Source organism: Channa argus, chromosome 20, assembly GCF_033026475.1.
Source record: "Channa argus isolate prfri chromosome 20, Channa argus male v1.0, whole genome shotgun sequence".
NCBI lineage: Eukaryota > Metazoa > Chordata > Actinopteri > Anabantiformes > Channidae > Channa > Channa argus.
Genome location: NC_090216.1, coordinates 11,622,323 through 11,642,914, shown reverse-complemented (window position 1 = coordinate 11,642,914; position 20,592 = coordinate 11,622,323). Strand labels below are relative to the sequence as shown.

The 20,592-nt window shown below is 38.3% G+C and overlaps 1 protein-coding gene across 4 annotated transcripts; it reads right to left on the bottom strand.

Annotated features, from left to right (window-relative positions):
• Window positions 1-15: 15 nt before the first annotated feature.
• Window positions 16-20,525, bottom strand: mybpc2b (myosin binding protein Cb). 4 transcript variants are annotated; one of them, XM_067488157.1, is made up of 29 exons: window positions 20,404-20,509; window positions 14,780-14,800; window positions 13,723-13,746; window positions 9,192-9,254; window positions 8,917-9,065; window positions 8,705-8,822; window positions 8,543-8,591; window positions 8,252-8,311; window positions 7,957-8,123; window positions 7,596-7,728; window positions 7,015-7,139; window positions 6,795-6,900; window positions 5,123-5,289; window positions 4,582-4,747; window positions 4,341-4,447; window positions 4,215-4,244; window positions 3,966-4,108; window positions 3,444-3,603; window positions 3,262-3,366; window positions 2,931-3,119; window positions 2,687-2,821; window positions 2,380-2,547; window positions 2,142-2,230; window positions 1,739-1,934; window positions 1,462-1,601; window positions 1,153-1,312; window positions 837-973; window positions 374-560; window positions 16-169 (listed from the first exon to the last, which is right to left on the bottom strand). In XM_067488157.1, the coding sequence occupies exons 1-29, from the start codon at window positions 20,423-20,425 to the stop codon at window positions 144-146; spliced, it is 3,342 nt and encodes a 1,113-aa protein (XP_067344258.1). In that variant the 5' UTR covers window positions 20,426-20,509; the 3' UTR covers window positions 16-143. The 4 variants fall into 4 exon arrangements, with proteins under 4 accessions (XP_067344258.1, XP_067344259.1, XP_067344260.1 ...); XM_067488158.1 differs by having other exon boundaries at window positions 13,723-13,743; window positions 20,404-20,454; XM_067488159.1 differs by lacking the exon at window positions 13,723-13,746 and having other exon boundaries at window positions 20,404-20,485.
• Between the last annotated feature and the right edge of the window lie 67 nt (window positions 20,526-20,592).

Below are 20,592 nucleotides of genomic sequence, written 5' to 3'. Positions count from 1 at the left end.
ATTCAAAATAAACAATTATTTATAGCATGTAACATAAAATTTTATTTGAATCAGTGTTGACAGTGTTGTCCTCTACATACTGAAATTCACTGTTCATTCACTGTTTGGCTCATATCATTTCACATTCTTTGCGGTTCAGCTTCTCACTTCTTATCCGGGTCAATGGCAGCTGTGGGGAGACAAAATCAAGAATAAAGTTAGGTTTCATTAAAATAAAGCCAAATGCAATCACATCTACTGTGAATGTCTTCACACTGAATGTTGTTAAAGCACAGACAAATACAAAGACACTCAGACTTGGTGACACTCACGCCTTCATCCTCTCCTTTCCATCTGACTCCAAAATTTGCAACCTTGTCCTCTATGTTCTTACCTTTAACATCCAGCTTACACTCCACTTCATCCTGGCCCAGATTATTGACGGCCAAGCAGGAGTATTTGCCTCCGTCAAAGGTGCTTGGCTTACGAATATTCAGGGTCAGTACTCCTTGGTTGTTCTGCATCAAGTACTTGGGATCCTCACCAATGATCATTTTGTTCTTCATCCAGATAATCTTAGGCTAGGATGCAGAAAAGTTGAATTATGAAAAAAAAGAAAAAAAAAACACACACAAAAAACAAGTGCAACAAAACTGCTTAGAAATGATAAAGTAGATTGAACCAGGTCTTGGGGCCATGTCTTGCCCTTATTGGGCTGCTGAGGAAAAAGGCTGATCTAGGTAGCTAAGAGTCCCCCTCACAGCAACCTTCAGATCTTGGTTTTCTAATGACAAGTGTCATTGTCTGTCTTCTCCTGAGACTCATGCTACAAAGGCTATTTTTACATGCCCATTTACCTTGGGGAAGCCTTTGACGGCACAACTGATGGCAGTGCTGTAACCGGCCACTGCAGATCTGTCAACCAGGGGCTGAGTGAACTTGGGCACACAACACATGTCTTTCTCCTTGTAGGGGGTTGGTTTATGTACCAGGCCTACAGAGAAAGTGGGGGGAGGGGGGGGGGGGGGGGGGGGGGTGTGAAACCCAGTAAATCAGAGCAGAGAGATAACGCATTTTATTTGATGTCTGCACTTTGCACTACAAACTCGTACACCTACAGTGAAGTCCTAACATACTGTGAATATACGCACATACAAACACACATACACACACCTGTCTTAGCAATGACAGCTGTGTTTTTGCTGGTGCGTGGTTCTTCGCTCAAACCACACAGATTTTCACTGTAGACGCGAAACATGTATTCATTGCCCATGATCAGATCTGAACATGTGCAGTTTGGCCGTCTGTTATGTTCATAAATGGTGAACCATTCCTGAAGACAGAAAAGAAAAGTTAACTTATTATAAAAAACACAGGACCACTAATTGAGAATATAGAACTGGCATGAGGTAATCTCAGCGGTGCTGTTAAGCTGCAGGCAGGTGACTAAATCAGCAGCTTTGCTGTCTTTGTCCCTCACACCTTGGTCTTCATGTCCGCCTTCTGGATGAGGTATCCAGTAATCTCGGAGTTGCCATCGTCCTTTGGTGGATCCCATTCCAGCGCTGCATTGAAGCCCCAGACCTCTGTCACTCGCACGTTCACAGGAGGACTAGGCTTTTCTGTTTAGATAAAACGTGAATGTCACATTTTTAGTATTCACTCGTTAAACTCTGATGAATTTTACGTCGTTTAAAGTGCATTTTCTTACAATTAATAATTTTCTTAAACAATTGTTGCCACTGAAATGCGTTCTCACCAATTATCCTGATGTCAATGGTAGCTCTGTCCTCCATGTTCTCAATCTTTAGAACAAGCTCATATTTTCCAGAGTGCTCCCTCTCTGCTGAGCGGATGAAAAGGATACTGTCTACGTTGGAGTTGCGGACATTGACCTCTTTGGGATCAATGGGCTGACCATCTTTGAACCAGGTTGCGACTGGGCGTGGCTTACCCTGTGTGACAACAGTATATTCAAGGTGAGTTGGTTTTTATCATTTTTAATATTTTTTATTTATGGTTGGAAGTCTGCATAACAATAATAGAAACAGAACTTCTGTCATCAGTTAGCAGATGATCCTCTCTGAAAAAAAAAGATGAATACAGTCTCTTAATCAAAACATATAACAGATCCAAAATCTTAGCTAAGGTGTGTTTCTCACATGGAAGGGGATGGTCAGGTTGATCTTGTCTCCTACTTTCCTGATGTACTTTTGCCTCAGCTCACGAGGCAAGCGGATCTTAGGATGTTCTACAGCAGGAAATTACATCTCATAAAAAATATACCATATTATACTATGACAGCATTAAGCATAACAAAATTCTAAAATTCTACTACTTAACATGAACAAACAAAAACTCTGAGTTATGTCTGTTCACAACTTAACCTGACTGACTCACCCATGATCTCACGGATGGTGACAGGCTGTGACATGATAGCAGGAGGACTACGTCCAGCAATGTTTACTGCCACCACCCTGAAGTTGATCTTCTCTCCAACTGGGAGGTTACGCACCACATATCCCTGCTTTTCACAAAGATCCTGGTTTGCCACCACCCACTCAGTATCTGCAATAAAAAGAGAATTACAAGCAGCCAGTTAGATTTTTTAAATGTTAAAAAAACATTTCTCAATTTGTGTTCTTGCTATTCATTTTTAGTGTGATTGTATCCCATTTTTTTCATGTGTTTTGTCTAGTTTTATCACCTCCTTCCTTGCAGTATTCAATGATGTAGCCATCCAGGCCCCCAGCTCCAATCTTCTCTGGGGCAAGCCACTTCAGGCTGCATGTGCTGTCAGTCACATCATGGACCGACAGACGCATTGGCTCACTAGTTGGGGCTGGGGTTGACAGAGAGAGAGAAACACACGGGGTTGGCTGGAGATGCATGAAACAGTAAGGGAGTGACATGACTGAGAGCAAGCCACTCAAGTTGGTTGCAAAACCTACCAATAGGCATGAAGGGTTTGGAGCTGAGACTTGGCTGAGACAAACCAATGCTGTTGACAGCAAACACCCTCATCTCATACAGAATTCCTTCAATCATCCTCTTAGCCTCATACGTAGTTGATTCATATACATCAAAGTTGAGCTTTGTCCATCTGGAGGAACCTTTCTTCTTCCTCTCCATGAGATAACCTAGAAGAACAAACAATTGAGCATACAAATAAATCCATATCTATGAAACAAATCTTAAATGTTACTTTTTAGCAGTCATTTACATTTTCCCTCAGTACAATATATAGAGTGAAGTAATGCATGATGGATACAAATCATTTACCTTTGATTGGTGCACCACCATCAAATTTAGGAGGTTCCCAAACAATAGTGGCATAGTCCTCTCCCACTGAGATGCATTTGACATGCTCAGGGGGGTCAGGTACATCTAAAATAAGATATCTGTTAGCTTGGAAATACACGTTTGGAAAAGAAACCGACTTTTATTGTGAAGTCTTCACTTACCCACAATCTTTATAAACAGCACAGCCTTGTCCTCTCCAGCAGGGTTGGTAACACAGATGGTGTAATTACCCTCATCATCCCTCTCTGCTCCCTCTATGACAAAGCAGCTTAGGTCTTTTCTGGACTCCACCCTCACACGCCCTTCAGTGGCTGTGACTGGCTAACAGGTGGGAAAAACATCGGGTTAGTGCCATGACATGTAACTTTGTGACAAGAAAAGAGAATTGTCCCAGCAACCAAATTTGGTTCAAACATCGCTAAGTGTGTGGGTTAGGGAGTTTTGGACGAGCAACATAGGCACCTGGGGCAATGGAAGAGGCAGAGGGGCCACTTGTTTTAACCATATGATGATAATAGTTGAATTTGTGCCTTTTCTCCTTTGATTTTCAGGTTTGCTGTTGTGTTAGCTAGGCATTGTTGTCTGCATTTACGGCAAGTTATGCAGCCCCCCCAAAATATGAGCATAATTATTTATCTGGCTACATGCAATATGTTATTTAACATCCCTTGTGACATGCTTACTTTATCTCCTTTTGACCAAACAACAATGGGTGCTGGCTCTCCTGTTATTTCAACATCAAGTCGGAGCTTGTTGCCCGCCACCACAATGATAGTGTTTTGAGACACCATGTTTCCAGTCGTGTCCAGGTGGATCTTTGGAGGCTCTGGTTAGAGATAATGTATGAATCTGGTTTCTCATAGGATATCAATAACATGATATTAAATAATTTTTTCATATTTGTGATCTAAGGCTAATTTAAGGCTACTTACCTTGTCTAGGTACATAGTCAATCTTAATTTCTGTTTTGAAAAGAAAAAAAGTTGACAGTATTATACAGGCTGCTCATAATTAGAATGTCCTCAAGTGCAGTGTTGTAATCATTGTGTCTTTCTCACCCAAGAAGTTGAGTTTGGCTGAAAGTGACAGGGCGTATCCGTCAGGCACAAATGTGTAGTCTCCTGCATCCTCTGGCTTCACATCATCGATAATCAGCCGGTGAAACCTGAAACGAGAAACAAAGGAGGGATGATTTGGGGAAAACATCTGCTTCATAAAATAAAAATATCGTTTTCAGTCGGGCAAATATCATAACATTCGTTTCTCTAGCCTGGAGGAGTTTCTCCCCCATGCTTGTACCTTCCAACATGAGTCATTTTGATGCGCTGACTTGGCAAAACCTCCACTCCATCTTTGTACCACTTTCCTGTGACCTTTTCGTCGGACACCTCACACTTGAACATAGCCTGGTCTGTTGCCCTAACTGTCAGATCAGCTATGTCCTGCAACACCTCCAGTTGTTTTTCTGAATAAAAGATTGGAAACCACAAGAAAACAGATCAGACAGGAGAGAATGTGTGTGGTGGTGAGAAGAGAGGGAGGATAAGGTTCATAATGGTAACATCCTGACACCAGCTGCCATGAGTTGTTGGTTTGTTTATAAAGACAGGCTCTAAGCCCCTGGGCCAGCAGTGAAATTCAGCTGCATCCTCTGTATGGAACAGCACACACTTAAATGACAGAAAATCCAGACTAAATATAGTCAATTGTCTGTAAACCGCAGTGACCTCTTTCTAAAAAAGCTAATCTAAAACAATTACCTTATTCTTAATAGTTGGAAAAAAACAAAAACTGAAGAAAAATGAAAACAAATGACATTATTATTGTTTTTCTGTGGTACCTTCCACCTCCAGCTCTCCTTTGGTATGCCCCCCATTTGTCCAAGCATGGTACATTCCAATATCATCCAGCGTAGCCTCCTGGATGATAAGTGTGTGCTTCTTCCCGTCTTTCTTGAAGCGATACTTGGAATCTTTGTCTTTGTGAAGCTCTTGATCCTCAAAAAACCTGAAAATCAACATTAAATGACGGGCACAAGATACCACTGATAAATATTTAATACACAAAAACAACACTTTATTTGATGTAGGATTTTATGTCATACTACAACAAAAACATGAGTGCTCCTTGCATTCATCGGTACTGTGAAAATAAAGTTCCTGCTAGGTGCTATAAATAATGCATACTGTTGGAGTTTGTTATATTTTCTATTATATTCTATATTATATTCTTTGTGTTGTTATCATTATGTGAAGAGTGGTAGGTCACAGGACTCACATGGTCAACTTGGTGTGATGTATGTATTCTACGCTACATTCTTTCTTAATTTAGTTTACCCTTGGGACAGAGCAGGAGGTGCATCCTGTTCTGTAAATCTTCTAGTTTAGGACCTGTAGAGCAGGACATACATCATGTGTCCACATTCCTTCTTGGGTGAGAATATCTGGTTGTTCAGTAACCAGATGGTTTGACTTGAAGAAAAGTAATGTATGCATGAAATGTCCAATCATGTAAAGGTATACCCTTCTCTGTTCTGTCCTGTTTACAATAAAAAGAGCTTGCAAGGGGATACTCTTTGGAGTGGCTGTGTTCGGGTGAGTGCAACTGTCACTGAGACCCGCCGGCTCCCCTTGCAGCAAGTAAAAGACAAAGTCGACTTCTGTGTTTATTTCACTGTTGTAGAACTGTACTTTCTGGTGTAATCAGCGCTGTTGTGGTTATTAGAACCCAACACATACTGTGCCTTTATCCATGAAATAAAATCATAACATACCTTGAAACAAATCTTTGAGATAGATAAATCTCAATTAGATTTTTTTCCTTTCAGTTTTCCAGCATTTAATTCCTGCTAGTATATGCTAATGGATATTAATATACCATTTGTTTCAAACTTATTTAATAATAAAGGCAAATTGAAAGAAAGGAATCTTAGCATGTTGCACAAAGCTCAAGATAAAAACATCAACATCCAAAAATAAAAACAATATCTCAAAGACAAAAACATAAAAAAACTGAGCTTTAAATTCTAACCATAGAAGTCAACCTAATATGTTCTACATGTCCTTGTGGGATAATAATTGTAAATTCAGATTTTATTTTCTTTATTAAATTTAATATATTAGACCATAAATTATCTGATGAACATCTAAACAAAGCAAATCCTTTGAGCAGGTTGATGCACGTATTACTGTAGGTGAGGTTTTGTTTTAATACGAAAGGAAAGTGAAGTGTTTAGTTTCATCAAAGTTCTGAAATTCAAAACTGTGTTTGCGTGAAATACACCAAATAACAAACTGGGGGATCCAGGGCAAGGCCCCTATACAGTTTTAGAATGACCACATCGAGAAACCAAATAATAGCTGTCACGTTTGAAAACAGACGTCTTCCTTTATGTGTAAGACCAGAAAAGAGTACTAGAAGAAAACTGTATCCTGGTTAGTATTACAGCAATATACCCTGATGCTGAGTTATGCTTGGTTCAGTTAGTGTTGCAAGATATAATATTTACTGACCACATGACATGGGCGCCCTCCTCTGACACCTCGATCTCAAACTCCACTCTCTCTCCCACAACCACATGATAGTCGTCCATCAGTTTGGTGATGGTTATAGGGGGTTCTGGGTAGGGCAGCAGAAACTCAGTGTTATGAGGTCTACAAGTTGACATGTATCAGTTCACGTAATCTTGGACGGTTACTTCTGACAAACTGTTCAAAAAAAGAGATGGTGCACCTTTGACAAACACCTCTGTGAAACACTTGTCCTCGCCAACCACACACTCATATGCAGCATCATCAGCCAGAGTAGTCTTATTGATGGTAAGTGTTCTGACATTCCCATTTGCCTCCATTAAATACCTTGAAAGGTGACACAGAGATTAAATTAAAGATTAAAATTTTGATACAGTACATCCATTTTAGTTTTCAGGCCACATATATACAGTATATATTTTTAAAGGTCTTTGTCCCTGCAGCATATCTCTGTTAGTCTACGTGGGGCAGGCATACTGTGAGATGTCTTGGCAGTGCAACTTCCTTAAACCACTGGGAGGCTTCTTATGACCCTCTAAAAATAAAACATGTTGATGGCAGCATCGCTGGAGAGTACAGTATGACTGATAATTTTAGCTTGATATTTTTAAAACCTCACCCACCAAGTTCATCTAAGCTTGATGAGTAATATGATACAAGATAACACTACTGTCTAATTGAGCAAATGTCTTGCTTAGTCTGGTGAAAAAAGAAACTAAAGGGGTCTGTGTGAACCGACAATAATTGGTGTATGTGCGTGTGTTTGCACTTTTAAGTATGTACTTGGCTGAAGGTTTGATCTCCTGGCCATTCTTCAACCATTTGACCTGGACATCAGGATCAACCACTTCACACCTCAGGACAATCTTCTTGCCTTTTTCCACTGAGTAGCAAGATTCAAGCTTCTTCAGGAAAGCTGGATTTGCAGACGGGAAAGGGAAAATTTAAAATGGACAACTCATCATTTCCTTAAATCACTCTGTTATTTTATCTGCCCTCTTTCATGGTGCCGTAATCGTCCCTTGCTGTACCTCTATCTCTACCTTCCCTGAGGTAAAATCCCACCCCCTAGATTCATTCCTTCATACTTCAAATGCTTCTCTTCTTCTTCCTCTCCCTTTACCCTGCATCTGACCTGACTTACCCTCGCTGTGCTTGATCTCAACCTTCATTTTTTTCAGGCGTTTCAGCATGCCCCTCAGGTCAGTGATGCCATACTTAAAGGCGATTTTCTCGTATTCGCTCGGATGAGCATTTTTGAGCAATTCCCACACGTCAATCTCTGGCTCCTCTGGTTCAGGTTTCTTCTTTCTGTCAGTCATGGAAAAGGGATACGTTTGCAAACAAGACTAAAGAAGCAACAAGGGTTTTAATTTAAAAAAAAAAAAATTAGTCTCTGCTTTATAATCTTGCAAACAATGGAACATTTAGCATCTCACTTCTTAGTGGCTTTCAGCAGAGCACTGAAATCCAGCTCTCCCTCGTCCTCTCCAGCATCCCTGTATAAGCGGAAGCAGACAAATATACAGATTGTATACAAGATCAACCACATTTTCTGACATGGCACAATATCAAATTATTTCCGCGTTATATACTGAAAGACATTTTCACACACTCAAACACACACGCATACACACATTGGAAAAAAATTATAGTCTACTGTATCTACTGTGTATGTTTTATTGCACATAAAGTTCCAGTGGCTAAAAGGTGAACCCCAATGCACTTACGCTCTCTTGAAGGCCGACAAAATATCCGCCTGCCCCTCCTGCTGTGCAGCTGTAACAAGAGAAGTTGCAAAGAACCCAAATTAAAACTGGATCAGATCAAAACATCAGCATGTACGGAATAACTCAGCAGGCCTCAGTGGGACAGAGTCAATTTTCACTCACCCTCAACAGAGATCTCAAAGGTGGAGCTGTCACATTTGTCTTTCGTTGACACTTCACACCTGTAGCCCCCGGCATCTCCAGCAACCACTTTGATGATCTTCATTTCATAAGTGTAGATCTTGGGGAGAAAATATTACCCTGATATTAATACTTAGTTTAGTTACCTTGTTACCTCTGAAAGAAGAACATCTTTCTCTGACAACTTGACACACCTTAGTATTTCTGTCATAGGTTTCTTTAAACTGCATATGCTTCCCAGCCTTGCTACCGAGGTCCATCCACTTGCCCTTCAGCCATTTCATGGTGGGTTTTCTAGTCAGGGTGCTCGAGTCAACCTTGGCCACGAATGTGATATCACTTCCTGCAAAAACAAACAAACAAACAAACAAACAAAAGTGACATGTATAACTTCAGATAACAGTAACCAGGTTGTATTTATTGATTGCTACTGTTTTCGGTCTGCACTGACAATTACTGTATTTCGAACCTGTAACAGCGACCACATTTTCTGGAGGTTTCTCTACAAAGAGCCCAGAAAGCTCAGTGGACTCTGAAAGGAAGGAGAAAAAATATGGTCACTTACATTTTTATAAAAAACAAAACAAAAAACAATACATTCACCGAACACAAAAACAAACACACGAACACACACACACGCAGAATAGACCTTAAATTCAAGTGGGTTTCACAATATGCAAAAAGCGAAAGCAAAGTAAAATGCTTAGACACATAAGCTCTCATGAAACATTTAGATTCACACATACATTTGGATTTGTAATTATAAAGTATTGCGACTACTAAATAATAAACCAACATTTGGCTTGATGAACTAAAAGACATTGGAGATAAATGAGATGTTTTGTAAACATCTACAACAAATTTACAAAATGAAAACCATATTTATTGTCTATGCAAAGTTGTGATTTGCAAATTATATCAGCTCTATATTTAAAAAATAAAATTTTATATGCATTTATAATTTTTCTTGTTTAGTATAAATGTGACCAAATTCATTATGATTTCAAACACAATGAGCAACGCTAAGAGAAATAAAGGTCAGAATCAGGATTTTTTTCTTTCTTTCTCTTTTGTTTCTTTGTTTTTTTTTTTGTTTCTTTGCTTGTTTCTTCCAAGTACTGTAGCAAAAGATTGCAGAAAATTATACCAATAAATTCGACATCCTAAATGTTGTTTCTACAGGGACAGAACTATTTCATCAGACCAGCCATTCACAAGGACTAGAGAGCAGATTGGCTGTGTTCCATTTTTTTCACACAAGCAAAGGTGATGCATAGAGTAGTACATGATACAGATATTTAATTACTGCAGCAAAATGTCATTAGCAAATTAGAAGGTCCAGGATGTGTTTATATATTCTGAGAGTGCTAATTATAAAACTTTTAGCTACAGCACCTGTTGACCTTTATATGTTAGCACTTTCTACCCAGATCAAAATTTAGCCAGTCCAGATTTTAAGAGCCCAGATCCTAAAACAACTCTGCAAAGTTTCCATTAACATTAGCATCTTTATTAGTCATCTTATACAAAACCCTTAGTCTTATATACTTTTTTTTGCATATACCTACTGTAGCGCTAATGGGTCCAGTCTATTTAACTATACCCCAGTCACTCCATTACATATATTTACTGAGCATGATATTTGAATATCACACCACAACAAATAGTATGCATACATTTGCATTTCAGAACATCACATTTGCATGCAAAGGACAGCAACAGTGTGCTTTGAGCACGCCCTTACTCTAATCTGCAGCCTTTGCCTGAGTTTAGAAAAACGAATACCCCTGTTTACCATATGGAAGTATAACAATTTGGCTGTTATACTGTACCATAAGACTGTGTAAACTCATGAGGTAAAACAATTGGACAGCATGTACAGAATGATTATTCTGTAGAATTATTAACATTAATAGACCACGCAGTGAAATGCAATCACAACTTTATTCGTGAAGGTAAGATCATGACTGTTATCAATCACAACAAAATGTAATCAAATGCAAATGAGTACTGCACTTTTAATCACCAAACCTTGTATAACTTATTATTTGAAATTACCTTGATTACTTTATTTGGACTGATCTTGCAAGGCTGCTTGCCACAAAGGAGGCAATTACTTTACTTCATGAAGAAGAAGACGTTCACCCCAGGCCACCTACATAAACCACTGAAGTGTAACTTAGAAGACATCAGTTGGTTTTTCTTTAGATGCATTGTTGTGTTGTGAATATTATAATTTCTAACAAAGTTTGTCACATTTCCTTATCAAGAGACTATGGGACTAATTCAACTCCAGTTGATCTGTACACTTTATTCTTTTAACATTCAAGGGTTTTCTATAGCAGAATGTTCTTTTTTTAAAAAAATTAGCAGTAACTTTCATAAGCAATACTAGTGCAAGGGCCTCAGTCTGCAGGTGGCTAATTGATGATAATCCCCGACACACACCTCACCCCCATGGGTATAGCTTTCAACAGCCTCGCTAAGATAAGCAATTCCCAAACTAAAATTCCAATCTAATAGAAAATACTGACTGCAAACTCAGTGCTGTGCAGTACGATGCAGTCAAAACTCTCAGTCAAACAAATGGTAGAAAAAAAATGTATCAAAACTAATGGTTTCTGCATGAAACGTCAGAATGCCCTACAGTGATTTTGATTCTCTGTAATTAGTATCCAAAAAAAGTGAATAAATCTCATGTAATCATCAGGAGATGTTCCTTGGATCTTCATCTGGCCCAAAATTATTTGTCTTTTTTGAAAAATTGCATTTCTCACATACATATTTAGGTTTTCTAAACAGCCTTTTTAAACTCAACCACCTCCTTTCTTTTTGATAAAGTTCCTCTTTAAACTTTCCTCAGCCAACCAGCTAAAATGTTGACTCAAATCACTTGGCACTTTGCTAAATGTAACTTGTTTTTGGACTGAACATGGGGGAGGCTCAAGAGAAATATTGTCTTAGCGGTGCAGGCACATGAGTTATAGTAACAAATGGTATTGTGCACAGTTTGCATTTGCTGATCTCTTTTTGTTTTTCTTCCATGCAGGTTCCCTTTATGCTCTGTTAAAGTGATTGTGCTTGCTTCTCTTTTAGTACAGTATAGCATTCCTCCCTCTGGGTAATTGATGCCACAGCAGGAGGAGCTTGCTGAGTCTCACATTCAGGGATGGGAATTCATTTTAGGTGAGACAAATGACGAGTTGTGCACTTCTAAGTGCAAACAGCAATAAAGAAGCTGGTATAGGACCAAAAGCACATGGCTTCTTTCCCCATTAATTTACAGAGGTAACAACTAGGGCAATAGCCAATTTTAACATTTAATGACCTCTAGCAGACAGCTGGGATTGGCTCCAGCACCCCCACGACCCTAACAGGAGATAATGGATGACCTCAGCCAGGCTGCTTGACCCCTCACATGGCCCAGCAAGCAACATTTCAGGGCAATTTTTAGCAAAGCAGTAAACATCCTCAAGCAGTCTTGCTGGCTTCAGAAAAGTCTGTGGCTACAACTTTTGCACACTTGCCAGTGTTGCCACACTGGCCAAACAGCCTAAAAAGGACACTGGACAATTTAGTCTACCAGGCCATGTGCTAAAATCACCATAGAGACCTACAAATCCAAGAATAAGAATGAGAATCTGACTATGTGCACTGGACAGAAGATTACAGATTTCTCAGTAGCCACTAAAGCCTTTAGTTAAGCTCACCCAAGTGTCCAACTGGGATAAAGAAAAGCTTGTTATTGTCTGTGTTTTCCTTAAGCAAAGTAAGTCCAGAATGTTTCACATACATTTGTAGGGCTTACTGCACTTTTACAGTGGAATTGTTCCAGTCCATGTGACATCCATCCATCCAGTCTGCTCCAGAAGATGTTCAACTCAACGCTTTGAGAGCTGTGCCATTGGAACACAGGAGCAGCTTCATAATTTGAGTAACTACTCTTCAGCTTCGCTTTCTAAAACCCCAATTTGTGTAAGAACCGAGCATGGCTTATGAATTGTCCTTGTGGTTTTGATGCACAGTAGATCATGTAGGCCATCAAGTGCTTCATGCAATTTCCTAATAAAGCATAATGTTAAGTGATGGAGCAACTTTAAAAGTGTCTTCACATCAGATGACACTTGGTATGTTATCACTTGATATGTTAGTAACAGTTTCCATTGTCCCACAATAACTGTATGAACCACAGCTGTGTTTCCACTCAAACTGTTTAAAATTGCCAGCGGGACATAAGCAAAAGAGAGCTGGTATCATAGGTCACAGATGGAAAGGGCAACACTCTTTACATGGAAAAACTAATTCTGAATTGCTAAAAGAACATAAACAGCATCATTTGTAAGTGAGATGTCTGGCAGCATTAAAGGATAACAGAATAGGCAAATGAGACAGGGATAGCAGGACACACTAAACTCCCAACAAGACCTCTCCAGTGAGGTCTCAGTGGCTTTCAGATCTGGCGAGCTGTAGGTGTGAAATATGTGGTATTCCAGGGATAGCTATTACGAACTTGCAATAAGTTAAGCGCTCCGTAGGGGATTTTCAGGGGAACAGTAAAATATGAGTAATGTAGCTTCCTGCATATTATGTATTTGCCTGCAGCTCTGGCATACTGACACAGAACTGTAAACTTTTTATTTGACCAGTTTGCAGAAGCAGCCCAAATAACATTTATTAGTCCTTGTGATGAGTGTTACTTAGTTGAAAATAAGAACACAAAATAAAAAAAATTGTCCATCCATAAAAAAGTTTTTAACAGTAAACACCCCATTTTTAAGCTTGCAAGCATCAGTCAAAATTATTGTAATCAGCATTATTTCAAATAATATATAAAATTCACCCAGGCCAACTTAACACTTCACATAAAATCTAACATCGAACCTGAACATACCCACAATGATACACATCATACTGCAAAAAACACTCAACTCCTACTTTTGGAGGGTCAAAATCAAATTGTCAAAAGATAGACGTAAATGTAAATATCACTTATTTCTTACCATGGCCATCAGCTTCTGAATCTGCTGCAGACAAGGAAGCAAATGAAACTGAAAAAAAAGCAGCTAGGAAGCAAACACTGGCAGAAGAAGACACACAGTACAGTAGCAACAGAAACCAACCAACAGACATAAAAACAGAGGCATCATGCACCAACACATTTGATTAAAAAAGAAATCACCCGGATCCAACCCACTTTGCATTCACAAATTGACATGTTTGCCTTTAACATGTTCAGGGTTACTGCATGCACAAATAAATAAATAAATAAACAAAAAATAGGATCACAGAAAAAGAACATAGCATACAGTAAATATTTTATATATTTTACTTGGGAATACAGCATAAAAATGCTAAATTGTACTGTATGTTGTACATACAGTAAAACCAAACCAAGGTTAAGATCAAACACACTGTCACATATACTAATACAGTATATGTCTATGTAAGTACCAGAATAAAGAACAATATTCAACATGAAATCCATGTAACAGTACCATTTGCAATCATTTACTTAAAGCACAGGTTCACCATTTTGCAAGTCTGTCCCAAAACAAGTGTTGCTCTAACCATTACTCCTGTTCACACTGGCTATGATCCTCATCTAAACCCATTTAAAGGGAAGTGGACTGGACTGTCGGTCCTCATTCTGTGCAAAAATGAATTCAAAACCATATGTAAAGCTAACATAAGTTTCAGATATTCAAATGAAGTGAACATATTCTAAAGTTAACGTCTTCTTCGTATAAATTTCCTTCTTGTGTTGCGCTCGACTGTGCTTGAAAGAAGTGAACCTATGCTTTAAACTTTGGCATATTCATTTCATTTGAACTACAGACAGTTATTATTTATATTAGGTCATGTATTTTGGTTGTTTACAAAATACATCACAAAAACATTTTGTTCACACCTATGACCTGAAAAAATCATGCAGATTCTGTAATCCTCACACACCATTTTGCACATGTATATACTCATATGAGAATACATTTAAATGGTTACAAAGATGCATTCTGTATATATAAACCGAACCATGTAATTAGCAGGGTTCTGCCTTACCTCCGTCTGTGGATTGTGGATCTAAGAAAGGTGGATGAAAATTAGCTATATTCCTAATATATAGGTGAATTATTTTGTATTTGGATAAAAGTAAACTTGAAAAACAATGCATAGGAACAAAAACTGATCAGCTGAGCCATTTATCATATACAGCACCAAAACTTGAAGATACCCATTCTTGTAGTGAAATGTTCATCAAAGGCTGCTGTAAAAAAGTTTTCATATCTGTGAAATGTAAATTCACAAGTATTTCAAATCCATCCAGCTGCAATCCCTTTATTTTGAATCCACACAGATGGCTCATCTTACCTGCTCAGTACATATGGGTAACTTCTTTGGAGTCAAAGTATACATTCCAAAACCACCAACATAGGTGCTTTTAGCATGTAGAGTATACGGGTCATACACACGGCAACCAAAAAGAAGAGTCACTTTGCTCATTTGTGACATTGAATTATAACAACGCAATAAACAAAATCTATTACCACACAATTTCAATGTAGTTCAGGGTAACACATATGACAAATGCTGTAGGCTGGCTATAGAATGCAAACACTTACTTAAAGTGGCATAACAATTACATTATCCCCTTCAGTAGCTTCATGATGCCTTATCTGATGTGACTGACATATTGGGTTATTTTCCTCACTTGACAATTACTCAACATGTTATCTCTTAAAACCACTTGTTCTGTATTACTCAGATAATTACCCCAGTGATTAGCTTAAATGCATTATTAAATAGGCAGTTCAATTCAGACCTGCTTCAGAACTGCTGTGTGAAAGCACTAAGCTCACCCAAATAGACAAAAAAAAGGCAAGAAAATAAGAAAATCACTGTCCCTCAATCACTCATATACAGCTTATTAAAATCATAATTTGAAATGACATAATTCAAAGACAGGTGGGTGAAAACCTTCAGTAATCTGATAATGTATTATATACAGGTTTTTGGTAAAAATGCCTGAAAATAAAGATGCCATTATGGAAAAAGGTGAAAATAGTTATAGATGAAGACTCGGGATATGCTGATTACACACCCACGCCAAGTCAGAACAGTGACACAGGCAGTTTACAGCATACGTGAGTGAAAAGTGAAAATGCGACAGCTATAATCAAGTCACTGTGTGATAATGTAAAGCGCACAGAAGGTCAGAAGGCTTAGCTCCTCCTCCAGTTTACTGTAGCTGAAGGTATGTATAACATGGCTATTTTAGGAACATTTAGAGTATGTCTGATTTTACTGTGAGTCTATAAATGTTGACTATTGACTGAAATCTAAGAAAACTGGCTGCTGGGTAACCAGATACAGTCTATAAAATGGCTATGTTTGAACTTAAATTCCCTTAAATTATAAATTCACCAAACCGTGTTTGCTGACTGGCAAAACATTTTCTGTGGCCCAACTGCAACGTTAGAACAAGGCACTCAGTCCACTTGCTTTGAGTGTGGAGTTCTGTGGGTTTAATTGTTATGGGCTAAATCTAGTAAAAGGAAATTCTCAACTGAAATAGAGGGATATAAAATACCCAATACCCCAAGTGTCTCCATGAGGGTCACTGCAGGAGCTCGTAAAGGCCAGAGATGGTGTCTTATGATCTCCCTGAAGTCATGCCACATTCTCTTTAGTTGAACATAGTTTCCTTGAATAGTCAGAGCACTTTGACCTTACTTACTTTGCTATTAACTTGAGGCTTGTTGTGCTTTTCTGGTTAAAAAAGGTTTTATGAAATTACATTGTTTTCACTTCATTGTGTCATGAATTGTAATTATTTTGTTTTATGGCTAAATATACCAGTAATGTGTTTTTGATTTTTCCATACAGCAACATATAGACATATTGGCTTCACATGGATCCTTATGTTAAAGTACATATGTGTACGGCATTTAGCCCATTTAAGTTCTTAAATAACATACAGTACTTGCTGCTTTCTTGGTACAAAATAGAAAAATGTGCTAACATACAAGCTGGAGCACTGCTCACCACACAAAGTCTTTAGTATTAATGCTTTTACACATGCCTTAAGGGGATTTCACACCTGCACCAAGCGTAAATCTGCATCAGCATCTGCTAAGTCAGTCCACTCAGGCCAAGAATCTTGATCATCTTCAACAATTTTGTGATGAAGCAGGGTAATGAACTCCTGCACAGCTGTTCCTCACAGTTTCACTGTTCCCTTCGGAGACTGTCTGTGGCTTTATGTATTGGCAAAGTTATTAGTCATGGTGGTAGATGAATAATTAGTGTGATTTTGCAAAATATGCTTGTTATGAGTGCGACTGTTCAGATTAAGGTCATTTTTTAATAGTAAAGGTTCCTTTTTTGTTTTTTATTCTCGTTTTTTTCTTTTCGCTTTGGTCGGTAACGGTGTTATTGTAAACAAGCTCCCTATAGCTCCGTACATTTTATTTCTGGAAATGTAAGTCACACTTATCTCAATAAATCAATAAGTAGTTGTTGTGACGAGTTTAGATACCTCAGGTCTTTGCCTCACTGTTTGTTTACCTCCATTTTATCAATGGAAGCCTGATTTACTGACATAAAGACAGGTTTTAGATGATCTGACCTTGGTAAACCTCGAAGGAGCTCCAGGTTCTCCGAACAGCATACAAATAGGTCTACAAAGTTATCTCAGCGACACATAATGTAACGCTTTTTGATTTGGATCTGCTGGAAGCAAACACACATTTATTTTAAATTGCAAATGGTTATCAGAACTAATTTAGAACATTTTTCTGTAATTGGTAACCTGTGACTCCTGAACTTCTAAAAACCTCGTGTGAAATGTATTTATTTTGAAGAGGAAAGAACTTTTTTAATTATAGCGGATGGATACATTAAAAAAGTTGTATATCTACTCACTGATCTAAGTGAATAACTTCTAACCCTATCTCATAGGTTGTGATATGTTTAACCTAGAGAAGAGTGATCATCACATTAATTTTTCTCATGGTTTTTGTGTCATGCAGAAGATAAACAGTGTTGGGAAGCTGGAGAAACTTCACAGAGCAGTTTTGATTCAACTTGACCTCATAGTGTTTCATCAGGTCAAGACGATGACAAGAATTATGACCATGAATCATATGATAGCTTCAAACCACTGACTAGAAAACTGTCGTGTGCTTGATTGACGACACTGGAGCAACATCACTTTCAGGAGGGAGTGTCAGGCCTGCTGACCACAAGGGAACTTTCTGGATTAAAGTGACAGATTACAAAATGATTTATCTCAGCTGGGACTGTGAAAGGGCTACAACAAAACTTGATACACTATGAAAGTTTGAAATATGAGGAATAAAATAAGTGTAAAGGTCAGAGGTTATTGTGGGGTATTTTTAGCTGTTACTTAAGGCTGTGTAAGTGAAGGAGCTCAGAAAAGATCTCATCTTGTGTGTAAAGAAAAAACTAGTGTTACACTGTGAAGTGAAGTGTGAAAATGTTACCAGTATTTCATTGGACTATAGTAAGATACATCGGTTTGCTGAACAGTTTGCAACAATTTTTTTCCTGAAAAGTCACATTAAGTCATCCTGTAGAGTTACAAATTGACTAGTGGCTAGTGATCATATCCCCATACCTAGCATTACAGTTGCACTTGGAATGATGGAGCAGTGGGTGGTGCAGGCATACAGTAAGTGGAAAGTGGAATCGAATCCATATTACACGGATAACCTCTGTGCCTGTATATGGTTAATAAAAGTGGTGCCTGGTTATGTTTCTGGGATAAAAATAAAATAGGCCCAGCTTTGATCTTTTAAAAGACTAGCCTGGAGACAGATGCAGAGAGTAAGAATCGAATAGCAGGAAGTAGAATTAGGAGTAATGTGCTAACAACTCCAGCAAAAGCCATTACATTGACCATCAGAGCATGATCACTTTAGAAATTAGAAGAAGGGGTTTGACAGTCTTAGCTAGTAAAGCTCAGCTCCTCTTATAGACTCGTCTGCTACGACAGTCTTTTATCTTAGGTTTCTGTCAGCCCTGTGACTTAAGGGCACCGTGAGTCCAAGAGGTGGACAGATGACTTCACAGAACTGAAGGACAAAAAACAACTAGTTATAAGAACTGACATTTACCCAAAGCTGCCAAATGGGAACTTTTATAGGAGAAAATGTATTTCATAGACTCACACACCAACAGGCTGTGTGTACTATTTATCTTAAAAAAGCTCATTAATGCACATACAATCTACAGTTTTTCTAATTAAAATTAATCTGCCAATCTGCTTTTCTTTTTGCTTTTAATTCAGCATTTTTTTTTGCATTAAATAGCTGTAATTGCAAAAGGTAAACGGAGTGTTGATGTTATTGCATGTTGATATTATGAACCTTCCATGTATTGATTCTGGAAAAAGAGGCAAAAAATGGTAAAAAAATAAATAAGCCCTGAGAATATTAAAATTTAAAATGACTGCATTGTTTTTTAAATGCTGTAAAGCACATGAAGACAGCAGACACATGGCTACAGCAGTATTTACTTCAGAAGCTGCTGGAGCTAAATTTCCACAACTGTTTCCGGAAGCATTCCAATTTAGTCAACAAGATGGAGCTCTCAGGTCTGATGTCATTAACATACTGACCCCCATGATGTCATATCAGCTGGCCACGTGATTAGTTAGGAGCTTTTAACTATTCTTTTTGGACAGATAACAAGGAGGCTAAGAAGGAAAATGCAAAGATATCAGTTAACATTTGTTATATTTTTTCGACGATATTATTGTGCATTTTGTCTTGTGTTATACATAACAGTTCTAGTTCTAGTTTTAGTTGTATCAAGTTTGCATTTTAACTGAAAATGTGTAACAGAGATGTGTAGATTCAACTGTGTGATCAATATAAGAGTAGTGTTTGTGGTGCTGCATTACAATGACAGGTGTTTCTATTATTTTGATCACCTCTTTTATATCAATGAGGACAGATTAAATAATAGAAACTGCTCTCAATATAATGCAGCACATGTCAACAGCAGCATAAACTAAATGATACAATAAAGGAAGAGAAAACTTAACTAAGTGTCTTAATGAAGTGTATAGCAGGGCTCGTAGATTAAGCTGCAGCTACAACTATGTGTACCTACAGCACTAAGCTGTCACTGTGTGCACAGCATGTACATTTCAGTGACACTGAATGCCATCTACCATCTACCAGTGATGTGTCATTTTCTTCAGCTGGGCTGCAAAATACATTTGCAGTAAAGTACTGTGGGTAATGTAGGGATTCTAACTTGTGAGTCTGAACCCCTGAGTGTCATCGCTCCTCCCCCCCTGAGCATTATACTAAATCATTTTATCTTGTCATCTGCTTGTATCTTATAGCACCAGGCTTACCATTCTCCAGTTTCTCCAAGCATGTTTTTGAATACTGAATTATCTGATTCATTTGAATTACTGGATGGTCATTGTTTTCATGCACTAAAGTACGATTGGTCATAAACATAAACAAATTACTGAAAAACACCAGGGAATCAAATTTTGCATTTCTGTAACACTCTTACATATTATATCATGTTGCAAGCAAATACACGTCACTAGAATTTCCATCCAAACCAACTTCAACACAGCTACTGAAATCCAGTCTCCAGACTAATTACAATGAATTATACTTTCACAAAAAGTATCTGCATACCTGCAGGGACAGGCTCAGGCATGGTTATTCCTGTGTCTTCTCTCTGCTTCTGGAAGACTGAGGGCTTGTGGTGCTTATTCCTTTTATTTCCCCCCTCGCTCTCTGTTATTCAAAGCTCCCCTGGCACTCGAGTCACCCACACCCTCCAGTGAGCAAGAAGCACAGGAGACTGACGACACCCTTAAAGAG